General features: G+C 50.3%; 1 protein-coding gene across 8 annotated transcripts in view; it reads right to left on the bottom strand.

Moving 5' to 3' along the window:
- ETV4 (ETS variant transcription factor 4) overlaps positions 1-18,800 on the bottom strand; it is a 44,224-nt gene that overhangs the window by 10,353 nt on the left and 15,071 nt on the right. For 4 of the 8 annotated variants that reach the window (XM_044999839.1, XM_044999840.1, XM_044999843.1 and 1 more), the window contains exons 5-8: positions 14,203-14,256; positions 6,008-6,134; positions 4,253-4,411; positions 3,583-3,833 (exon numbers count right to left, since the gene is read on the bottom strand). In XM_044999839.1, coding sequence (XP_044855774.1) covers positions 3,583-3,833; positions 4,253-4,411; positions 6,008-6,134; positions 14,203-14,256 — 591 coding nt within the window. Of the gene's footprint in view, positions 1-3,582; positions 3,834-4,252; positions 4,412-6,007; positions 6,135-9,755; positions 9,791-14,202; positions 14,257-18,800 lie in introns of those variants that run through there. The other 4 variants (XM_044999841.1, XM_044999842.1, XM_044999845.1 and 1 more) reach the window with 3 other exon arrangements.

Raw genomic sequence — 18,800 nt, 5'->3', positions numbered from 1 at the left:
TCTCAGCACCCACTATAAAAACTGTTCCAGCACCCCTGGCCCGGGGGGGAAACCGCTTTCAGCAGAACCCACTTGCTATTCCCTTGGAGCACGGCTGCCTCCTAGGTGCCCAAAGCTCTTCCTAAGAGCTAGTGTAACCCACACACCTTCTGGGCGTGGTGTTCTGGCCCATCCCTAGTGGCACTGAGACCACTTAGAGAGAGAGAAAATGAATCTGCTCTACAGCCAGTTGGCTTTTAGCTCATGCACTAAGCTCTAGAGGTCCCAGCTTCAATCCCGCCCGCCGCCGACCGGGGTCTGTTGGCGTTTCACTAGGAAATCACATTTCCTCCCTTTGCGGTGGGAGAACGTGTCGTCTGGATATCAGCGCCTGCTGAAAAGCGCTCACCATCACACCTCTCTTATTTAGGGAGTAAAAGCCTCCCATCAGCACAATATTTGAGCACCTTCCATGCAAAACCAAGAGCCACACTGAAGTCCCTAGTGGTCTTCGCTGACAAGTGTTCCATTTCTGACCCATCTCATGACACCAGAACAAGTGAGTGACGCGCCGAGTCCCTTTCCCAGACCCAAGGACGAGCTCTGTGTAGCTCGAAAGCTTGCCTCCCTCACCAACAGAAGTTGATCCAATAGAAGATATTACCTCACCCGCCTTGTCAAAAGAACAAGAGGGAAAATGAAGCTGCTAAGATGCTATCCTTCTTGGGTTTTTTTAAAACACAATGCATACTTAGCCTGTGGAACTCATTGCCACATGATATTTTGAGGCCAAGAGCTGAGTGGGATTTGACATTTATGTAAATCATGAGACTATCCAGAGTTACATTAAAAATAGAATTTATAGGGGTGTTAAACACTTCTTCTTCAGGGCATGAGCCAACCTCTAAGTGCCTGAGGCTAGGGGCAGATTATTCCATAACTGTCCAGTATAGGGTGTTTTATATCGCTTGCCAAAGCATCTGGTGCTGGGCACTGTTGCAGACAGGAGCCTGGTTAGATGGACCCTTGGTCTGATCAGGATTAGCAGTTCATATGCTGTGGTGTGAGGAACACACACAGAGTTCCATTCCCCTCTGTATTTTGTCACTTACTCATCATTCACTGGGGACTTTGGATTAGTGATTGTGCATTGCTGGGGGAGGTGTCAGAAGACAACTAGGCACCCCCAGGATTCTTCAAGGAAGCAGAGAAACCAGATGTGACCTACACTGCCCATGCACAGGTCTGGATCCAGAGGTATGGGCTCCTTTTTCTGAGGACTCACCCTTGGAATCTAACCAGACCATGACTAAAAATACATCCAGAAAGCAAGAGTCCTGCTCAGTGTTCCCAGATCCATCAAGAGGAGGTCATTGTAGCCTGGCAAGCTGCCAGAGCATTTCTGCAGCTTGCAAGAGTCAGAGTTCCTACCAGGAAACATTCTCTGATCTTTTTAAGGAAGCAAAAGTTATTATGTATTGTTGTTGTTAGCAGGCAGTTTGTGGGGCATAGCTCAAAGATTAAATATGGGACTTGAGCTTTTTTCCATGGTCTTTGTTACCCCAGTCAGGGTGCAAGGCACTTTCATGACTCCTTACAAATTGGGCTCAATATGGGCCCAGTCCTGCATTACTGATGGAGTTTTGCCATTGATCGCAATAAAGCAGAATCGTCCTGTCCCTGCAGGGTTGTGGGCAGCACAGAACCCACTGCAATGCTGAGCAGGCAGGACATGGCAGCATTGCCAATACTGCCAGGCAGTTCTGAGGTTTCACTGGAAACTGGCAGGGCAGCAGTCCATTTTCTAAGCAATTATAGACTCATCATCATCTCAAAAGTCGCTGCTTTCCAAAAATCCTCCACTTTATCATTCAGGGAGAAAGGAATTTGCTCCAGAGAGCCCGTGGAATGTCCTCTGTAATAGGCCAGCTAGGGCGAGGCAGAGAGATTATGCTTCTTGGCCTCCATTTCTGGCCCCTTCACCACTTAAGATTGTCAATAACAGGCTAGTAAAGAACATGCATTACTGTGCATTAGCCTTCGTTAATTTCCCAGCTCTGAGGGCCACGAGAATCTCTGGCAGGGCAGCATTCCTGTAATTAGGGTTCAGACACAGGGGGAGGAAGGCCACACCTCTTTTTGAGCAGTAATTGTAGGCTTCAGGGAAAGGTAGAGGACAGACTTGGGGAGCAGCCCAGTGACCTGTAATCCCCTGCAGACCCTCTGGGATGCTCTGTCCCTTTCCCTTTGGGGCAGGCAACGTGGCATCCCATGTGTGTATGTAGCACCCAGCACAATAGGGTCCTGCTCTTTGACCAGAACCCCTAGGCAATATTAAAATAGAAATAAAACACTAACAACATGAATTCCTACTGGGCAGCTACAGCTGGGGGATTCTCCTTCTGCAGCCTGGAAAATCTGATTCATCGATTCACAGAGTTCAAGGCCAGAATGGGTCATTCTGATCATCTAGCGCAGGGGTTCTCCAACTTATTTGCTCCGTGACTCCCTTCTGAAAACAAAAATTACTACGTGCCCTCAGGAGGGGGAACTGAGCCCACCCAAGCCCTGCTGCCCTGGGATGGGGGGTGTCCAAAGTCTGAGCCCCACCACCTCTGGTTGGGGAGGGGAGGCGCAAAGCTTCAGCCCCGGGCAGGGGGCCTGTAACCTGAGCCCTGCAGCTCAGGGCTTGGGCCTTGGCTTTAGCCCCAGGCAGGGGGCCTGTAACCTGAGCCCTGCAGCTCAGGGCTTGGGCCTTGGCTTTAGCCCCAGGCAGGGGGCCTGTAACCTGAGCCCTGCAGCTCAGGGCTTGGGCCTTGGTTTTAGCCCCAGGCCCAAGCAAGTCTAAGCCAGGCCTGGCGACCCCATTAAAATGGGGTCGTGACCCACAGTTTGAGAACCCCTGATCTAGTCTGACCGCTTGCATAGCACAGGCCCGAGAACCTCACCCAGTAATTTCTGCATCAAGCCTCTAAATGCTGGTTGAGCTGGAGCTTGTCTTTTAGCAAGAGACCCAGTCTCGATTTGAAGATTTCATGGGATGGAGAAGCCATGATGGCCCTAGGTAAATTGTCCCAATGGTTAATCACCCATCCTAATAAAAACGTCTGCCTTTTTCCTAGGTGCAATTTGTCTAGTTTCAGCTTCCAATCAGTGGGTCTTGTTCTGCCTTTTCTGCTAAAGAGCCATTTTCTGTCAGAAACGTCTTCCCTAGGCAAGTATGTGTAGAGTGGTATCAAGTTACCTCTTCACCTTTCTCATGGTTAAACTAAACCGACTGGGTTTCTGAAGCCTCTCACTCAGTCTAAGGCACGTTTTCCAACCTCGAATCATTCTCATGGCTCCTTCCCTGCTGCTCTCCTGAAACCTCCCTCAGGCTCCGAGGGTGTGGAAATTGGGAGGGGAGGTTTCCCAGCGGGAGGGAGGCTGTTAGCCAAAGCACCTATGCGCTGCTGCCCCATAGCATGGCAAAGAAAAGCTAGAACAAAAATGCCACTTCAAAGCCCGTGACAAGGCCAGCAAGAAGGTTCCCCAGCAGCCAGCGCACCCAGCAGCATCTGGCCTGCATGTATTGCTTTAGTCAGGATAATTCTCCTGCCCTACCTGAGTCATAGGCATAGTCTGTCTGCTCCTGCTTGATCACCACTCCCGCTGGGTACCGGTGGTCACTGCTGCTCCCCAGCTGGCTTGCCTGCTCATACATCGGGTCGTGGTACTCCTGTTTAAAGCCCTGTGGGTGGTACTGTAGGCAGGGCTCGGACATCTGTCGCTGGTAGGCAACTGGAGCTTCTCGGCCCATGCCCTGAGAGGAGGGGAAGGAACGGCACATCTCCGTAGGTGGCTGGTAGACGGAGCTAAATAGGGGAAAATAGCTGATGTGGTGACTGCTTTCCCTAATCGCAAACTGTCTGGGACTCATATGGTAGGAGGAACAGGGATTTAGAGGGTTGTACCTTAATCAAAAGAGACACACATGCAGAGCTCTAGCAAGGAAAGGGCACCTTGCAGGGTATTCCCAGGGGCTGTTGCATAGCCGTAGGCCATACAGAATCTACAGCTACAGAGCTGAATGGGCTTCAGACAACAGACTCCCCCAGCATGGGCACCAGGCAGCAGCTTGGGACCCAGGCTGGTAACAAGAGGGAAGGGCTATGATTGCTGGAAAGAGACAGCTTTGATTCAGATACAGTGGGGGACGTCAAGGGAGCTTTGGGGAGAGCAGCCCCTTTCATTGGAGGCTGTCTACCACCTTGCCACTGGCGTGGTCACTCACCTGTGTTCCATGAGGTATCCACGGCTGGATGTGGGTTGGGACGGCCCCTGAGGGCTCAGGAAGCTCCTGTCCTGCCTAGGGAAATGTTGAAGCGGTGACTGTATCGGGGTTCCTGGGTTTGGGGACTTGAGTCCAACTTGTCTGGTTTGGTCATAGGCACTGGGACAGTCAAACAGATATTGGAATATTACAATCTCCTGACAGCGACCCATTCCATTCACCTGGGGAGAACGTGCCACAGGCAGTCACCTGGCAATGCAGCTCTCTGAGTAAACTTCCCTCTTTCTTATTGCTGATCATTCTCCTTGATCAAACTAATGGCACTTTACAGAGGGGTCACCCAATGAAATTAATAGGCAGCAGGTTTAAAACAAACACAAGGCAGTATTTCTTCATACAATGCACAGTCAACCTGTGGAACTCTTTGCCAGAGGATGTTGTGAAGGCCAAGACTATAACAGGGTTCAAAAAAGAACTAGATAAGTTCATGAAGGACAGGTCCATCAATAGCTATTAACCAGGATGGGCAAGGGATGGTGTCCCCAGCCTCTGTTTGCCAGAAGCTGGGCATGGGTGACAGGGGATGGATCACTTGATGATTCCCTGTTCTGTTCATTCCCTCTGGGGCACCTGGCATTGGCCGCTGTCGGAAGACAGGATACTTGGCTAGATCGACCTTTGGTCTGACCCAGTATGGCTGTTTTTATGTTCTTATGAATGGGAGGACAAGGCCTGGGTGGTGAAGCGCTTACAGTGCAAATACAAAGACGTGCAGAGGAGTGGTGGGGAGGTCAGTACAGGGAGGGTCTGGGGAGAGGAGGGATGAAAGAGGAGAGGGACAGTGCTTGGCAGGCAAGAAGAGGGAAATTGTTCTAAGCATCGGGGCAGCCAAGACACCAATCAGGAGATGCCAGGGGACCGTGCAGGGATTGAGAACAAGGGCACAGCAGAGCACGGCTACATTGGGAGGGTTTATCTGAACAAGTCAACATGCTGGCACCAGTGGCGGATTTAGAGTTAGTGGGGCCCTGTGCGCAGCTTCATTTCCCCCGGCCCCCGGGCCTAGACCCAGCCAAGAAAAAGGACATTCTCTCCTACCCCCCCCCATTTTTCATTCTTTTTTTCTTCCTCCTCCTCCTATATTATAAGTAATGGGAAGTAAATGAAAATAAAAGGAGGGATGTTGCTGAGGGCAGGGGGTTGGGGTGCAGGCGTCGGGCTCTGGGAGGAAGTTTGGGTGTGGGGTGCAGGCTGTGGGCTGGGGCAGGGGGTGGCGCTTACCTCGGGCAGAGTGGCTCCCAAAGCGACTGGCACCACCCCACCGGCTGTGGCTCCTAGGCGGAGGGGAGGGCATGGGGGTCTATGCACACCGCTGCCCATCGGTGCCCTCTGCAGCTCTCATTGGCCACAGTTCCCAGCCAATGGGAGCTACGGTGTTGGTGCTTGGTGCGGGGGCAGCGCATAGAGACACCACCACCCCCACTCCCCCTCCAGGGGCCACAAGGACATGCCAGCCCCTTCCAAGAGCGAAGCGGCGCAGTTGTTTCATGGTAAATCCGCTCCTGGCTGGCCCTGATTTTCTTGGGTGTAAGTGATACTGTACAATAAACTAGCAGGTGAGCAGGCTGCCGGGGGTGCAGTGTTAAATGGGATGTAACTGGCATGTCAGAAGAGACCCAGCGACCCAACAGGACATGTTGCAAGTCCCTCATCTTTAGTTACCCTTCCCTCCCTCCTGCATGTGAGCGGCATTACCTGGCGTAAAGGCATTGCTCGCCATTGCGGTACCGAAATGGCTGCTTATGGCTGCAGGACAGTGCTGGGTCAGAACAGGGACTCTGTGGCTCCTTCTTAACTTTAGCAGGAGGGCTGTGAAAAGCTACTGAGAGAGAGAAAGAAACAGTCAAGTCAAAACTCCTCCTGGGCCCGGAGAGAGGGCATTTGTGTCAGCGGAGAAACTAACCGCAACTGAGATACATGGGCACTGCCTGACCTACTTACCTGCCTCCAGGTGAAACAGAATGACAATGGGTACAACTGTTCTCTGGAGTTTCCCGAACTCTGTCCCAAATACCCCTCCCTACCCTTTGTTTACACTAGCTGCTGTCCGAATATTTAGTTAGGTTCATACTGTGCCCTTACCCTTAAAGACGCAAATCTGGGGAAGAGATTATAGGCGCTGTGAAAGTCCAGGGCAGGCTAGGTAGGAGGGAGAGTAGGCATACGCGAAGCAGTTCAGGACTTGGCAGGGGAGGGGCGACATGGTGTGTGCATCTAATTATTCTATGTTATAACCCAAAGGGTAACACATTCATATTCTGCTTTTCAACACCTAGAACCTAAGGTCTGGCTTTGCATCATGCTAACCACCCTCTCAGGTTCACATGCTAACAGTGTGTTGTGAGTAACATCACCATGTCGTTACATTGTGCCATACTGTACTGACACCGTCTCATGAGGTACATTTCATGATATGCTAGTTTGTCCTATAGGACAAACAGTTTAAGATGGTTACTATAGAAACGGCTATACTGGCTGCTGAAGGATGTCCGTAGGGAAATATTATTACACTTATTGAGCCATCTTCACTGCTTAGTGCTGTACCAATGCAGAAGAAAACAAGGACTAATATTTTCAAGAGCCCCTTAGTGACTTAGGAGGCTAAATTCCATTTTCAAGTGACTTAGACAGTTAAGAGTCTAAATACCACTCACTGTCACTGGGAGTTCAGCTTCTAAGTCACTTAGGGGCTCTTGAAAAATTTATCTAAGGTCTCTGCCCAAAAGTCAGTACAGACAATATCACACAGGACCATCGGACTCATGGGTCAGAGGTCAAAGCTTTCAGTGCTAGGGAGTTTTGTTTGTTCTTTTTAATTTGGAAGATTAAAACTCCCTCCTAACTAGCAGTATCAGCAAGATGCCCCTTTGTAACATTAGCGATTTCAGGCTGTCTCCTGGGAACCAGCTAAGGGTACCCACACAGTTCACTAACACCCGCAGCACCATTACACAGCCGGCTGCATGCTATGTGACATTTGACAGCGTGGGTTCAGACGACATATAACAATTAGGGATGTTCCCTGGTGCCCTCTCACACAGAGACTGCTCATGGAGCTGGAAGGAGGAGATATTTATTGTGAAGGAGGCATAGACACTGCTTTCCCAACACCCTCTTTTTTATTTTTCATTATCTACTTAGAACCGAGAACAGTGCAGGTCACGCAGAGTTCTGAGTTGCAGCTATCTGGAGAAAGGCCCAATGTAGTTAGGTAAATGTTTGCCTAGTGAGTGACAGATCAGCAAAGCACCGTGCACTTTAAAGTCGCACAATCAGTCTGCCATTGTTGCATTTTCTTTTAGATCTTTAGGAAATGCTCTTTATTCAGAATCCCTACAGATAAGTAGCAAAAATCAGATGCAAACCAACAGCCCCTCACTGACAACAAGAGCATGGAAAGCCATCAGGCTGTCAGTAGGCAGCTACAAGCCAGAGAGTTCCCTCATAACTGTTAACAACACACACTTTATTTCCAGTCTGAATTTGTTTAGCTTTCGTTTCCAGCCATTGGATCACACTAGACCTTTACCTGCTAGATTGAAGAGCCTATTAACAAATCTTTGTTTACCAGTAAGGTCCTATGGACTATAATCAAGTCATCCCTTAACATTCTCTTTGTTAAGATAAGTAGCTCCTTTGAGTCTATCACTATAAGGCAGGTTTTCTAGTCTAATGTTTTAATTAGGGCTGGAGAAGCCCAGCTAGGTCACATGTAGTTCAATCCTTGGGGACCCAGTGTTCCCTAGTGTCTTGTCCTGTCTAATTTTCAGTGTGCCACCACTTCTCTGGACAGGTGCTAGCACATTACACATCAGCAGGAAGGACAATGCTACCAATCTCCCGGATGCAGTGCACCACAATCAGCCTCCAGCAGCTCAAGTGTCTGCCACTTTGCTCCAGGTTTCTGCAGCACCGGCATGGTGGGTTGTGGTGATTTCCTTTGGCGGACTTGGCTTCTTTCCATGCTGAGGGAGGGGCAGGGAGAAACAAGCAGCCTGTTTGGTCCAAACTGGTAGACTGCCAGAGAATGAACTTGCAGAGGAGATGCAGTAGCCTCCTATAGGAGTGTGTGCATAGATGGGGGTGGGGAGCATGTTACTGCATGAACCATTGCAGAAAGGTATAGAATCACACAACTGTGGGGCTGGAAGGGACCTCGAGAAGTCATCAAGTCCAGCCCCCTGTGCTGAGGCAAGACCAAGTAAACCTAGACGATTCCTGACAGGTCTTTCTCCAACCTGTTCTTAAAAACCTCCAGTGCTGGGGATTCCACAACCTCCTTGGAAAGCTTGACCTAGAGCTTAACTATCCACAGGCTGTGGCTACACTTAGCACTTCAAAGCGCTGCCGCGGCAGCGCTTTGAAGCGCTAAGTGTAGTCAAAGCGCCAGCGCTGGGAGAGAGCTCTCCCAGCGCTGTCCGTACTCCACCTCCCTGTGGGGAATAACGGACAGCGCTGGGAGCCGCGCTCCCAGCGCTGGGGCTTTGACCACACTGGCGCTTTGCAGCGCCACAATTTGCAGCGCTGGAGAGGGTGTGTTTTCACACCCTGCTGCAGCGCTGCAAATTTGTAAGTGTAGCCAAGCCCACAGAGTTAGAAAGTTTTTCTTAATCTCTAACCTAAATCTCCCTTACTGTAGATTAAGCCCATTGTTTCTTGTCCTACTTTCAGTGATCATGGAAAACAATTAATCACCATCCTCTGTATGTGCGCATGTTTGGTTGATTCCACACTCAGTTAAAGCACTGTCCCTTCTTCATCGCTCCAGCCAGTGGCTTTGGCCTGATGCAGGCGGGAAGAAATATTTCTGAGCTGGCTAGAATGTAATGAATAACAAACGTGGGTTGCAGTTTACAGGGTCAGGAAGTGGGATGCAGATATTGTTACTTCTTATGCATAATTAAATCCAGCAGGGAGCAAAATCTCTTTACAGGCTCTTCTGAGGAGCATGTCTCAGGCTGAGGGCCACATGCAGCTCTGTGAACAAGGTATGCACCGTCTGACTTTGCCTCTGCTGCCTCAAGTCATCACTGGACATAGGAAGGAAAGAGCTACATGGGTTATGCCCCATTTTGAACATTCAAACAAGGAGAGGGGAGAAAAGGGAAGACATAATAATGGGAGATATACCAATCTCCTAGAACTGGAAGGGACCTTGAAAGGTCATGAAGTCCAGCCCCCTGCCTTCACTAGCAGGACCAATTTTTGCCCCAGATCCCTAAGTGGCCCCCCTCAAGAATTGAACTCACAACCCTGGGTTTAGCAGGCCAATGTGCAAACCACTGAGCTATCCCTCCCACCCATCCATGCAAGGTATAAGGAGTGGAGGGATCAGGTACAGAGAGAGGTGCACTTTTGCACTGGGTCTATGTTTGGTCCTCAGTCACCAGGTTCATACCTAGTTAAAAATTCCATCCACTCTAGCTGATACCATTTCACTTACCAGGGGTTCAGGTGCTTAAAATCTCCCCAGAAGCCTAGGCAAGGTTAAGTGCTGATCTGTGAATGGCTTGCTGGGTTTATTTTAGCACTAAGTAACCTGAGACGTTAATTGGCCAGTTTGCCAACAGCAGGCAGCCCTCTCTGAGATGAGCCACGCTGGCTGATTTGCTGAGTTCTGGCCATGAGGATTCTGCTGTGCACTCTGCCCTGCAGCAGCTGGTGAAGGGAGCAAGACCTACTTCACCTCCTACAAGAGCGGGTCCAAGTGAATTCTTGAAATGCCTCGTGCCCTGCGGTGGGAGAACAAGCCCCTGAGATTCCCCTCAGGAATACCAAGAGCAGTACCCCAACTGTGTCAGGCTAGTTTACTGCCAAGAGTTGCCCCAGTTTTTTTATTTCCATCCCCACAGCAGTCGTTCTCCAACCCAGCCACCTTTGCTTTTCAGCTGCTCAAGGAGGCACCTTTGAGCATTCTTGGAGCCTTACTGAGCACCCAGGAGCCTGGCCATTGAGAGCTCTCCAGGACAAGGCTTGGTTGTTGTTGTGTTTTTTGTTTTTTTTTTTAATTTCCCACATTTTAGGCACTAACTTTCCTATTTTCATGAGCAGATATTGCTGGAAACAAATGCTTGAAAGCAGCTCCGCTGTCAGTTACAGCGACCTAAATCTGGAGCAATGACTTTGTGTTACTCTGGGATTATGCTGTTGTAACTGAAAGCAGAGTTGGCCCTTGGTGTTTCTCTTCTCCTCTGTGAGATGCTGAAGATGCCCTGGACTCCCCATAAACAACCTACCTGGGGTAGAAGTGGGTTGGAGGCTGTAAATAGGGTGGCTCACCTGTTATGGGCAGGAGGGCTGGGGTTAGCCAGCCCTGATTACAGAATGAGCCACTCCTGGGAGATCAGGGTGGCTGCCTATAAAGAGCAGCAGGAGGCTCCCCTGAGGAAGGGAAGCATAGGCTGCAGTAGAGAGATTGTGAATGGTTCCTGCAGGGCTGAGACTCTGAGCTCAAGGGGTCTGTGGCAAGGAACTGTAATGAGCAGGATGCTTCTGCTAGGGATCCTGCCTGAGAGAAGGGTTAGGGACTGGAAGCCAGAGAGCTGAGAGAGGCTGAACTCCTGCCACCTAAAGCCTGAGAGACTTGGGCCTAGCTCTGGGAAGAAGGGCTGGGAATGCCCTACATAAAGGGGGAGAGGGATGGAACTGGGGCTGGAGCCGGGAGGCCTGCTATGGAAGGACTCAATACAGGCAGGGCCAACTCCAGCTTTTTTGCTGCCTGGAGGGGGAGGGGGAGAGAAGGCTGATCGGCAGCATTTCAGCAGCAGTCCAATTGTGCCGCTTCTTTGGTGGCGGATCCTTCGCTCCCTCTCTTCCTCGTCAGCAGCAGCTCAAAGAGGAAGCGAGGGACTGAGGGACCCACTGCTGAATTGCCGCCGAAGACCTGGACGTGCTGCCCCAAGCACCTGCTTCCTTTGCTGGTGCCTGGAGTCAGCCCTGAATACAGGTAGCCCAGGAGGGGAGTGCTGTAATTACCTGTGGCTAGTAAGCTATTAAGGGGCCCTGATGAGGGCAGAAGTTGTTAGCAGGGCACAGCAGAGGGCATTCTGGCCGTGAGAGGAGAGGCCTAGGAGGTGGCTGGCCTTGTTTCAGTGGCCTAGTGGTACAATACTGGCTAGTGATACTAGAGGCCCTGGTTCAAATCCAAAGTAATCTCTCTGTGGAGGTGACGTGTGGCCCCTCAACTGTGAACAAGCAGGTATCCCAGTCCAGGACTGGAGAAAGGGGCAGCTTATCACCGCAGTGTGGGTCTAGGCCACACCTGGTGACTCCAAACAAACCCAGTCTCAGTTAAGGGAGAGACAAGCACCTGGAGCCTCACTCCCTTCATCTGCTCTGACTTTCAGCCCAGAGGAGAACAGCCCATGTGCTTATTCCTCAAATCACTCCACACCCCACAGGGATCCAAACCCTCAGGTAGAAATCAACACAAATAAATACATCTGCAGCAGCAGAGAGGCTCCCAGTCCTTATTGGTGAGGTGAGGGCTTGATCCTACAGCCAAACCTGAGGCATCCGTCAATCACAGTGGAGTGGGCCAGTGGCGTGCTCATGAATAGCTCCTTGCACAACCTGAGCAGGAGAGAATCCTCTTCCCCCCACAACCCCGCCCCCTGGGGCCTGTCCCACACCTGGGAGAGATTCAGTGTCTGAAGCATGACATCTGTGCAAACAGTGCAGTCCCAGGAGCAGGGGCAGAGGAGAGCCGGCTCTTTCCATAGCTCTGGAGCACTCCTTCCCCTTCTGTCTGTGACAGCTCAATTCGTTTTACAGAGTAAACAGAAACTATAGAACAAGCCGCAAAAATGCTGCTCTCAAGGGAGAGAAAAAACCCCACTGCCCAGTACACTGAGCTCCATTCAAGCCTCATGAAGCAAAGTGTGCTAGGAGCGGCCAAGCCTTTCCGGCCCCTAATAGCTGGAACAGGCTATCACATTACAACTGGCTCATTCATTCAGAATGAAACATGGGACCAGCCCTCTCCTCAGCTCCAGGTCAGCGGGAGGAAGAAAGAAGGCATATGACTTAGCGCACCCGCTGGGCCAGTGCTGCAAAGCCAAATCCCAGAGACTGCGAGAGGGCAGCAATCAGAAAAAGTGCTTTGTCCTTTTTTTCATGAGCAGACACAGAAAGGGGGAGGGGAACCCATCCCTGGAGCTAATGGGGAGAGAGGAGCATCGTCCCTGGAAAAGAACAGAGCTGTCTGGAAGGCTTTAAACATCCATCTCTCTCTGTTCTGTTACTGTGAGATGTTCACATGTGCAGGGGCTTGGAGAGGGGCTTCCTGCAGCTCTGACATGCCAGGCTCTGGGCTCTCTCAGCCAGCCTGGAACCAGGGCAGCCGAGAGCGGGTTCAGGCCCCCCAGCAAGGGTGGACCGGCTAAACAGGGCCGACAAAGCCAGGGAAGCTGGGCCCCGGGCCCCCTTCCGGACTGCCGGGCCCCGGTAATTTGTACCGGCTTCCCACCCCTCTCGTCGACCCTGCTTGGAACACAGACTCGCTACTCAGAACAGTCTATTAATTTTAGTCTCTTGGTCTGAAACAGCCCAGCATCAGCTTCCAGTCTGACTGGATGGGACAGGCAGTTGTACAGGACAACAGGCAGCAGGTTCAGTGGCTCCCAGCTACAAGATTAATTCTGATGAGAATCCAGCTAGACTCTCAAAATATCACCCTGTGCCATGTACACAAGCTGGGGTCAGCACAGGGGCCCCTGGAGTGGAGAAAGGGATGGACCATGAACTGAGAGCCAGGAACTCCTGGTCTCTCTTCCCAGCTCTGCCAGTGACACCTGTGTGGCCTTGCGTCTGGGTCCACATCTAGAAAGTAGCCATCCCTCCTGGGCATGTTCATTAGGGCCTGCTCAGCCCCTGGAGGATGGAAGTGCTCTGCAAGGACTGGGCACCGTTATTATACAGAGACGGCTCCCTGGTGCTGCACTAGCCGCGCTGTATCAGACCCTCCTTCGTGAACAGAAGTGCTCTGGTGTCAGAATGAGGGTGGCTGATATAAATGGTCCCACACACATGGGCAAACACACACATGTGATTCTTTCATTGAACGTTTGGTAAAACACAAAGATCAGGCTGGAGCATGGCTCTATTAAGGAAACTGACTGTTCTACTGCAGGTCGACCTCAGGAGAGTTCAGTTGTTACACAGTGTCTCCAATCTGGGCAGCACCAAGTCCCCCTATACAGTGCCCAGCTCCTAACCCAACCCCCTGCCCAGGTGGCAGGTGCCAAAGCTGATTTTCAGAGCCCAGCAGAAGTGATAATTAGGAGGTTCCCAACTTGTCAAGGGAGCTCTCACCGCACTTCCATGTATAGCCAAAGGTGGGTAGGTGCCTTCAGACTCCCCACCTTGGGAGATTTAAAGGCGCCGATGGCATTTGTACCCCAGACCCCAATTCCGTACTGTTAATGTCCCATCTCAAGAGCTTTGCTTTGAAATAAGATCCTAACCAAAAATAATTGACATGACTAAAGATGGATTTCCCCTCCTTCCCTCTTTTCCCCTCCCTCCAGTGAGAACATCTCCATCCAAGCCAATTTCCTTCAGCTTAGTGGCTATAGGTGACGGTTTCGCCTTTGCAGCTCATGCCAGTGCCACCCCTTCGCTGGCTGGAATTGCCCAATTAACCACCACACATATCTGCCACCAAACACCAACAGCCTTGGAACCTCTGTGTTAGGGGAATGTGCCAAATGCCTTTGACTGGGATTAGATAGGGATAGGTGGTCACTATCCCTCTGCTTTGGGTGGTGCAGGAGGGAGCTAGTGCCTTTGCTTTGCTTCTCCATGTGGTGCAGTGATCTTATCATTGATATATTTGTTTGGTTTAAGCATCTCCTGCCCCTTCCCCATAAACACATTCCCATGGTACTTACAGTTTTCTGAATGAAAGTCAGGCACAAATTGCTCATCGCTGTCTGGAACCTGAGCTGCAAAGTGGGGGAAAGAGAGATGAAGAGAATTAGATTTGGCACTTAGTAAGCAGTTATTAAACAGTAAGGCAGAAATGAGTCTATGACTGTAAGATCAGAGCTTTCAGCTGGAAGGCTCTGTATGGCCCGGGGCTGGTTTCCATTAGGGATTACAAGCACATTGATGCAATTCTTCCCCCTGCAGATTCAGGGAACGTCTACACTACAAAGTTAGGTCGACTTAATTTAAGTCGACATCCAGCCGCTGCAGCAATTAAGTCAGTTGGGCAAGTCTATACCACATTCATTGTGTCGGTGGAGTGTGTCCTCACCAGCAGCACTTGCATCAATTCACAGAGCAGTGCACTTTGGGTAGCTATGCCACAGTGCAACTAGCTGCAGGGGGTTTTGGGAAGGGCTTGCAATGCCTCATGGGACCAAAATATTGTTGCAGGGGGGAATGAGAATGGGAACATGGCTTCGACCTCCCATGATGTAGTTTCCTCCCTCTCTATCCTAAAATCAACGGTATACAACCTATACTTTTTGTGTCTTTTTTCAAAGCCTGGCTTAGCTGTGTGTACACCACAGACCAAGAAGCATGGACCCAGCTCAGCTGTGCACTCTTATTGTGAGCATTACAATCACCTCACGCCTTACCCTGCCGTATTTCCAGGAGCCACCCTGAGGAACACTGCAATGTCATTCAAGCAGCCCTGCTGCAGCCCAAAAAATGAAACAGTTCCTGGTTGCTGCTGGCAGTCATGCAGCAGCTGAACATGGTGGAGTGCCATTTCTGGTCCTGGGAAACAAGCACTGACTGGTGGGATCACATCGTTATGCAGCGACGAAAAGCACGACTGCAGGATGACGGGCAGTGCTTGTAGAACTTTTGAATGCAGAAGGCCACTTTCCAGGAACTTTGTGCAGAGCTTTCCCCAGCCACACTAAAATGAGACCTGCTATGGCCATGGAGATGCGAGTGGTGATCTCTCTGAGGAAGCTTGCAAGGCCAGACTGATACCGGTCAGTGGGGAGTCAATTCAGAGTTGGTAAATCCACCATGGATACTGTTGTGATCCAAATGTGCAGGGCCGTTAATAGACTTCTGCTAAGAAGGGTAGTGACTCTGAGCAGTGTGCAGGCATAGTGGATGGTTTTGCCGCGATGGGGTTCCTTAACTGCGGTGGGGCTATAGACGGAACGCATATCCCTACCTTGACAGCAGACCACCTTGCCAAAGAGTACACAAACTGTACTCTATGATGTTGCAAGCACTCGTGGATCACAGGGGTCGTTTCACCAACATCAGTGTGGGATGGCCAGGAAAGGTGCATGACGTGTGTATCTTTAGGAACTCCGGTCTCTTCAGAAAGCTGCAATCAGGGACTTTCTTTCCAGATCGCAAAATAACCATTGATGATGTTGAAATGCCAACAGTGATCCTGGGAGACCCAGTCCCCCTTGTTCCCATGGCTCATGAAGCCGTACACCGGCCACCTGGACAGCAGTAAGGATCGGTTCAGCAATAGGCTGAGTAAGTGCAGAATGGTGGTGGAATGTGACTTTGGGCATTTAAAGAGTCACTGGAGCAGTTTGCTTACACCTCAGTGAAAGCAACATGCCCATTGTTATCGCTGCCTGCTGTGTGCTCCATAATATCCGTGAGGCAAAGGGAGAGAAGTTTCCGCAGAGGTGTGGCATGAAGGCGGATAGGTTGACAGCCGGTTTTGAGTGGCCAGATATCAGGGCAATAAGAAGAGCCCAGCGAGGAGCTCTGTCTCCACAGGAGGTTTGAAAACTCGGTTCAATAATGAGCCACAGTAGTGTTCTCTGTAACTTGTGGGAAACCCATCTTGGGAGCACAGGTGGACAATGCCTCTTTCCTTTAGCAACATGGATGGTGCTTGGAGACCAGGGACCAATGTTAAGCCTCCCAAATTGTGTTTTTTTATCTGAGGCAGCTCCAAGGTGGGAGGAACACAGGAAGCCCACCCTCCACTTCCCTTATTGCTGCTGGTAGCAGTCGCCCTGGGCTTGCAGATTCCGAGTTCCCTGCCAACCAAAACACTGGCATGTTAGGGAAACTGTGGTTGAGGGACTCATAAATCACCGCGGGTAGTAGATCACATGCTCTATTGTTTGTGGTCCAAGCACTTGTAATGAAAACTTCCACAGTCTCCCAAGGTGACCCTATGTGACATCACTCTCCTGAGGATGACAGAGGTGGCAAAGGAGCAGATGCTGCAAACGTCTGGGTAGAGAACTGGTCCTTATGCTGCTATGATGTGTACTGCAATGAAGCCAGCAGAGTTAATACTGGAGTGGCATGGGAAAGTGTCCTACTGTGGTGGAAGAAATAAGGCACTCCTTCCCAGAAACTTGCAAAGGATTGCAGAGTACCTCCATGAAAGTTTCCTGGAGGTCTCCATGGAGGATTCCCAGACTGTCCCTGTGCACATAAACAGACTTTTCTGGGGTTCACCCTCTGCACTGGGAAGCAGATTCCCACTGCACCTCACTTTTTCTTCATCTTAAACATAAAGCATAAGAGCATGTAACCCCTACAGTTTGGTTGGAATTGCATACTCACCAGAGGTGCCTTCCCCAGCATCATGCTTGGCCACCAAGGTGTCCTGCGACTTGCTGGGCTACAGGGTTAAAAATAGCTCCTGGCTCTTGGGGAGAATGGATCCACCACTTGCCTGTCCCACATTCTCCTCCTCCTCCTCTTCCTCATCCAGAATGTCCTCCTTAGTGTTGCCTGAAGTGGCCCAGGACTCAGACTCAGACACTGCGTTTGGCAGCAGTGGTAGGGGTCACTGCTGAGAATCACATGCAGCTCACTGTAGAAGTGACATGTCGGTGGTGCAGAACCAGAATGACTGTTCACCTCCCTTGTCTTCTGGTAGCCTGCCTAAGTTCTTTGATTTTCACGCGGCACTGTTGCATGTCCCTGGTGTAGCCCTTCTCTCCCAGGCCCTGCACAAGCTTTTCGTAGATGTCTACATTTCTTCAGCTGGACAGGAGCTATGTCCCTGCACAGACTCTTCTTCCCACAGACCAATAAGATCCACAAATTCCCGGCTGGAGCGTGTTTGGGGCATTGCATCACCATGATCATAGAATATCAGGGTTGGAAGGGACCTGAGGAGGTCATCTAGTCCAACCCCCTTGTCCTGAGACAAGTAAGAAACATCTATGTCTCTGCACAGACGTAGCCTTTGCAAAGCAATAGCGCCAGAAAAAGCAGATTGCTTGGCACTGGTGGGGAAGGCTGGAGTTCATAAGTTACTAACAGGAGACAGAACATTTCCGAGAAAGCATTTAAGCTCTGTATGTATGTGTGGGAGAGAAATCCTCCCCTGTGTATGCATGCTCTCTCAAGTGGGAAACTTAGGAGAAAATTGTAGCATATTGGCATCTTATATGACCTGCCAAACACCTGATCTCTCGCCTCACAAAGACAACACTAAACAGCTCACAGTCACACCCCAGGAGGCCTGCACTTCCTGCTGAAGATACTGTAGACAGCACTCATCTTAATGACAATAGCAATTGCCTCAGTGGTTTTTGAATAATCCAGAAACTGTCTGATAAAGGTGTTTGAATATCTGCAGCCTCATTGCCCATGGACCATCCCATCTTGTGGGAGCATGGAAGAGCAGTGAAATGGTTAACAGCGTTAGCAACTCAATAATAATAACAAGGCTTCAACAATTAATGCCTCATCAAGCCACACTTGCTTGTCTGCAGGGATGACAAGCCAACAGCCAGGCAGTTTACACTCTCATTTCTCTCCACAGCCCAAAGGGCTATAATTATTAATTATTATTATTATTTTAAATGAAAGCTTAGACTTTGGAGAAAGCTGTAAAACCTCATGTGCCGAGATCCCCACAGCCTCTACTCCAGAGACACTAGAACAAATGAAGAATCCTTTCCAGGGATGGCTCTTTGCTTTCTTCTGATAAGAATTCTTTGAGTCTCTTTAAAGCATAAACACTTTGTGTCTGCACACAGCAAATTTTCTGCATCATGACCATGTTTGTAGCAGTGCATGCTGGGAAAACCCGAGCTTTGTAGCGGATATAGTGCCCAGCGGACATACAGAACAATGCACCCTGGGGAAACCTACTAGACAGGCAGCTGGGAGTAAGCAGGCCCAGCCAAACTGGTTCCACCAATATACGGAGGGCGTCCTGTCCGCTGCGTGATGAACTGGTTGCAGAGAGCCATCTGTGCACCAGACTAGGGCTCTGGCAGGGACAAAACACTGTCACCACTTTGGTTTGTAAGGAAGCTTTAACCATGTTGTGCATATGGTCACAAATCATTTCTGGAGCCACTAACTGGTTACAAGCTTGTAGAGTGGTCAGAATCTTAACCACCCATCTCAGGCTTTATTGTTTCAACTTTTCTCCCAGCTAACACATACATTCAATTAAACAGGCTTCAATCCTAGAATTCTCCTGCGCCAGGAGGCCTGTGAAAAGCTTGACAATGGTGAGGCAGCTGGTGTGCTTGGCAGCTGCCTATCATGCTGACTCCCGGTGACTCAC

This window comes from Mauremys mutica, chromosome 25 (assembly GCF_020497125.1).
Source record: "Mauremys mutica isolate MM-2020 ecotype Southern chromosome 25, ASM2049712v1, whole genome shotgun sequence".
Lineage (NCBI taxonomy): Eukaryota > Metazoa > Chordata > Testudines > Geoemydidae > Mauremys > Mauremys mutica.
This window is presented reverse-complemented; position numbering and strand designations above follow the sequence as displayed.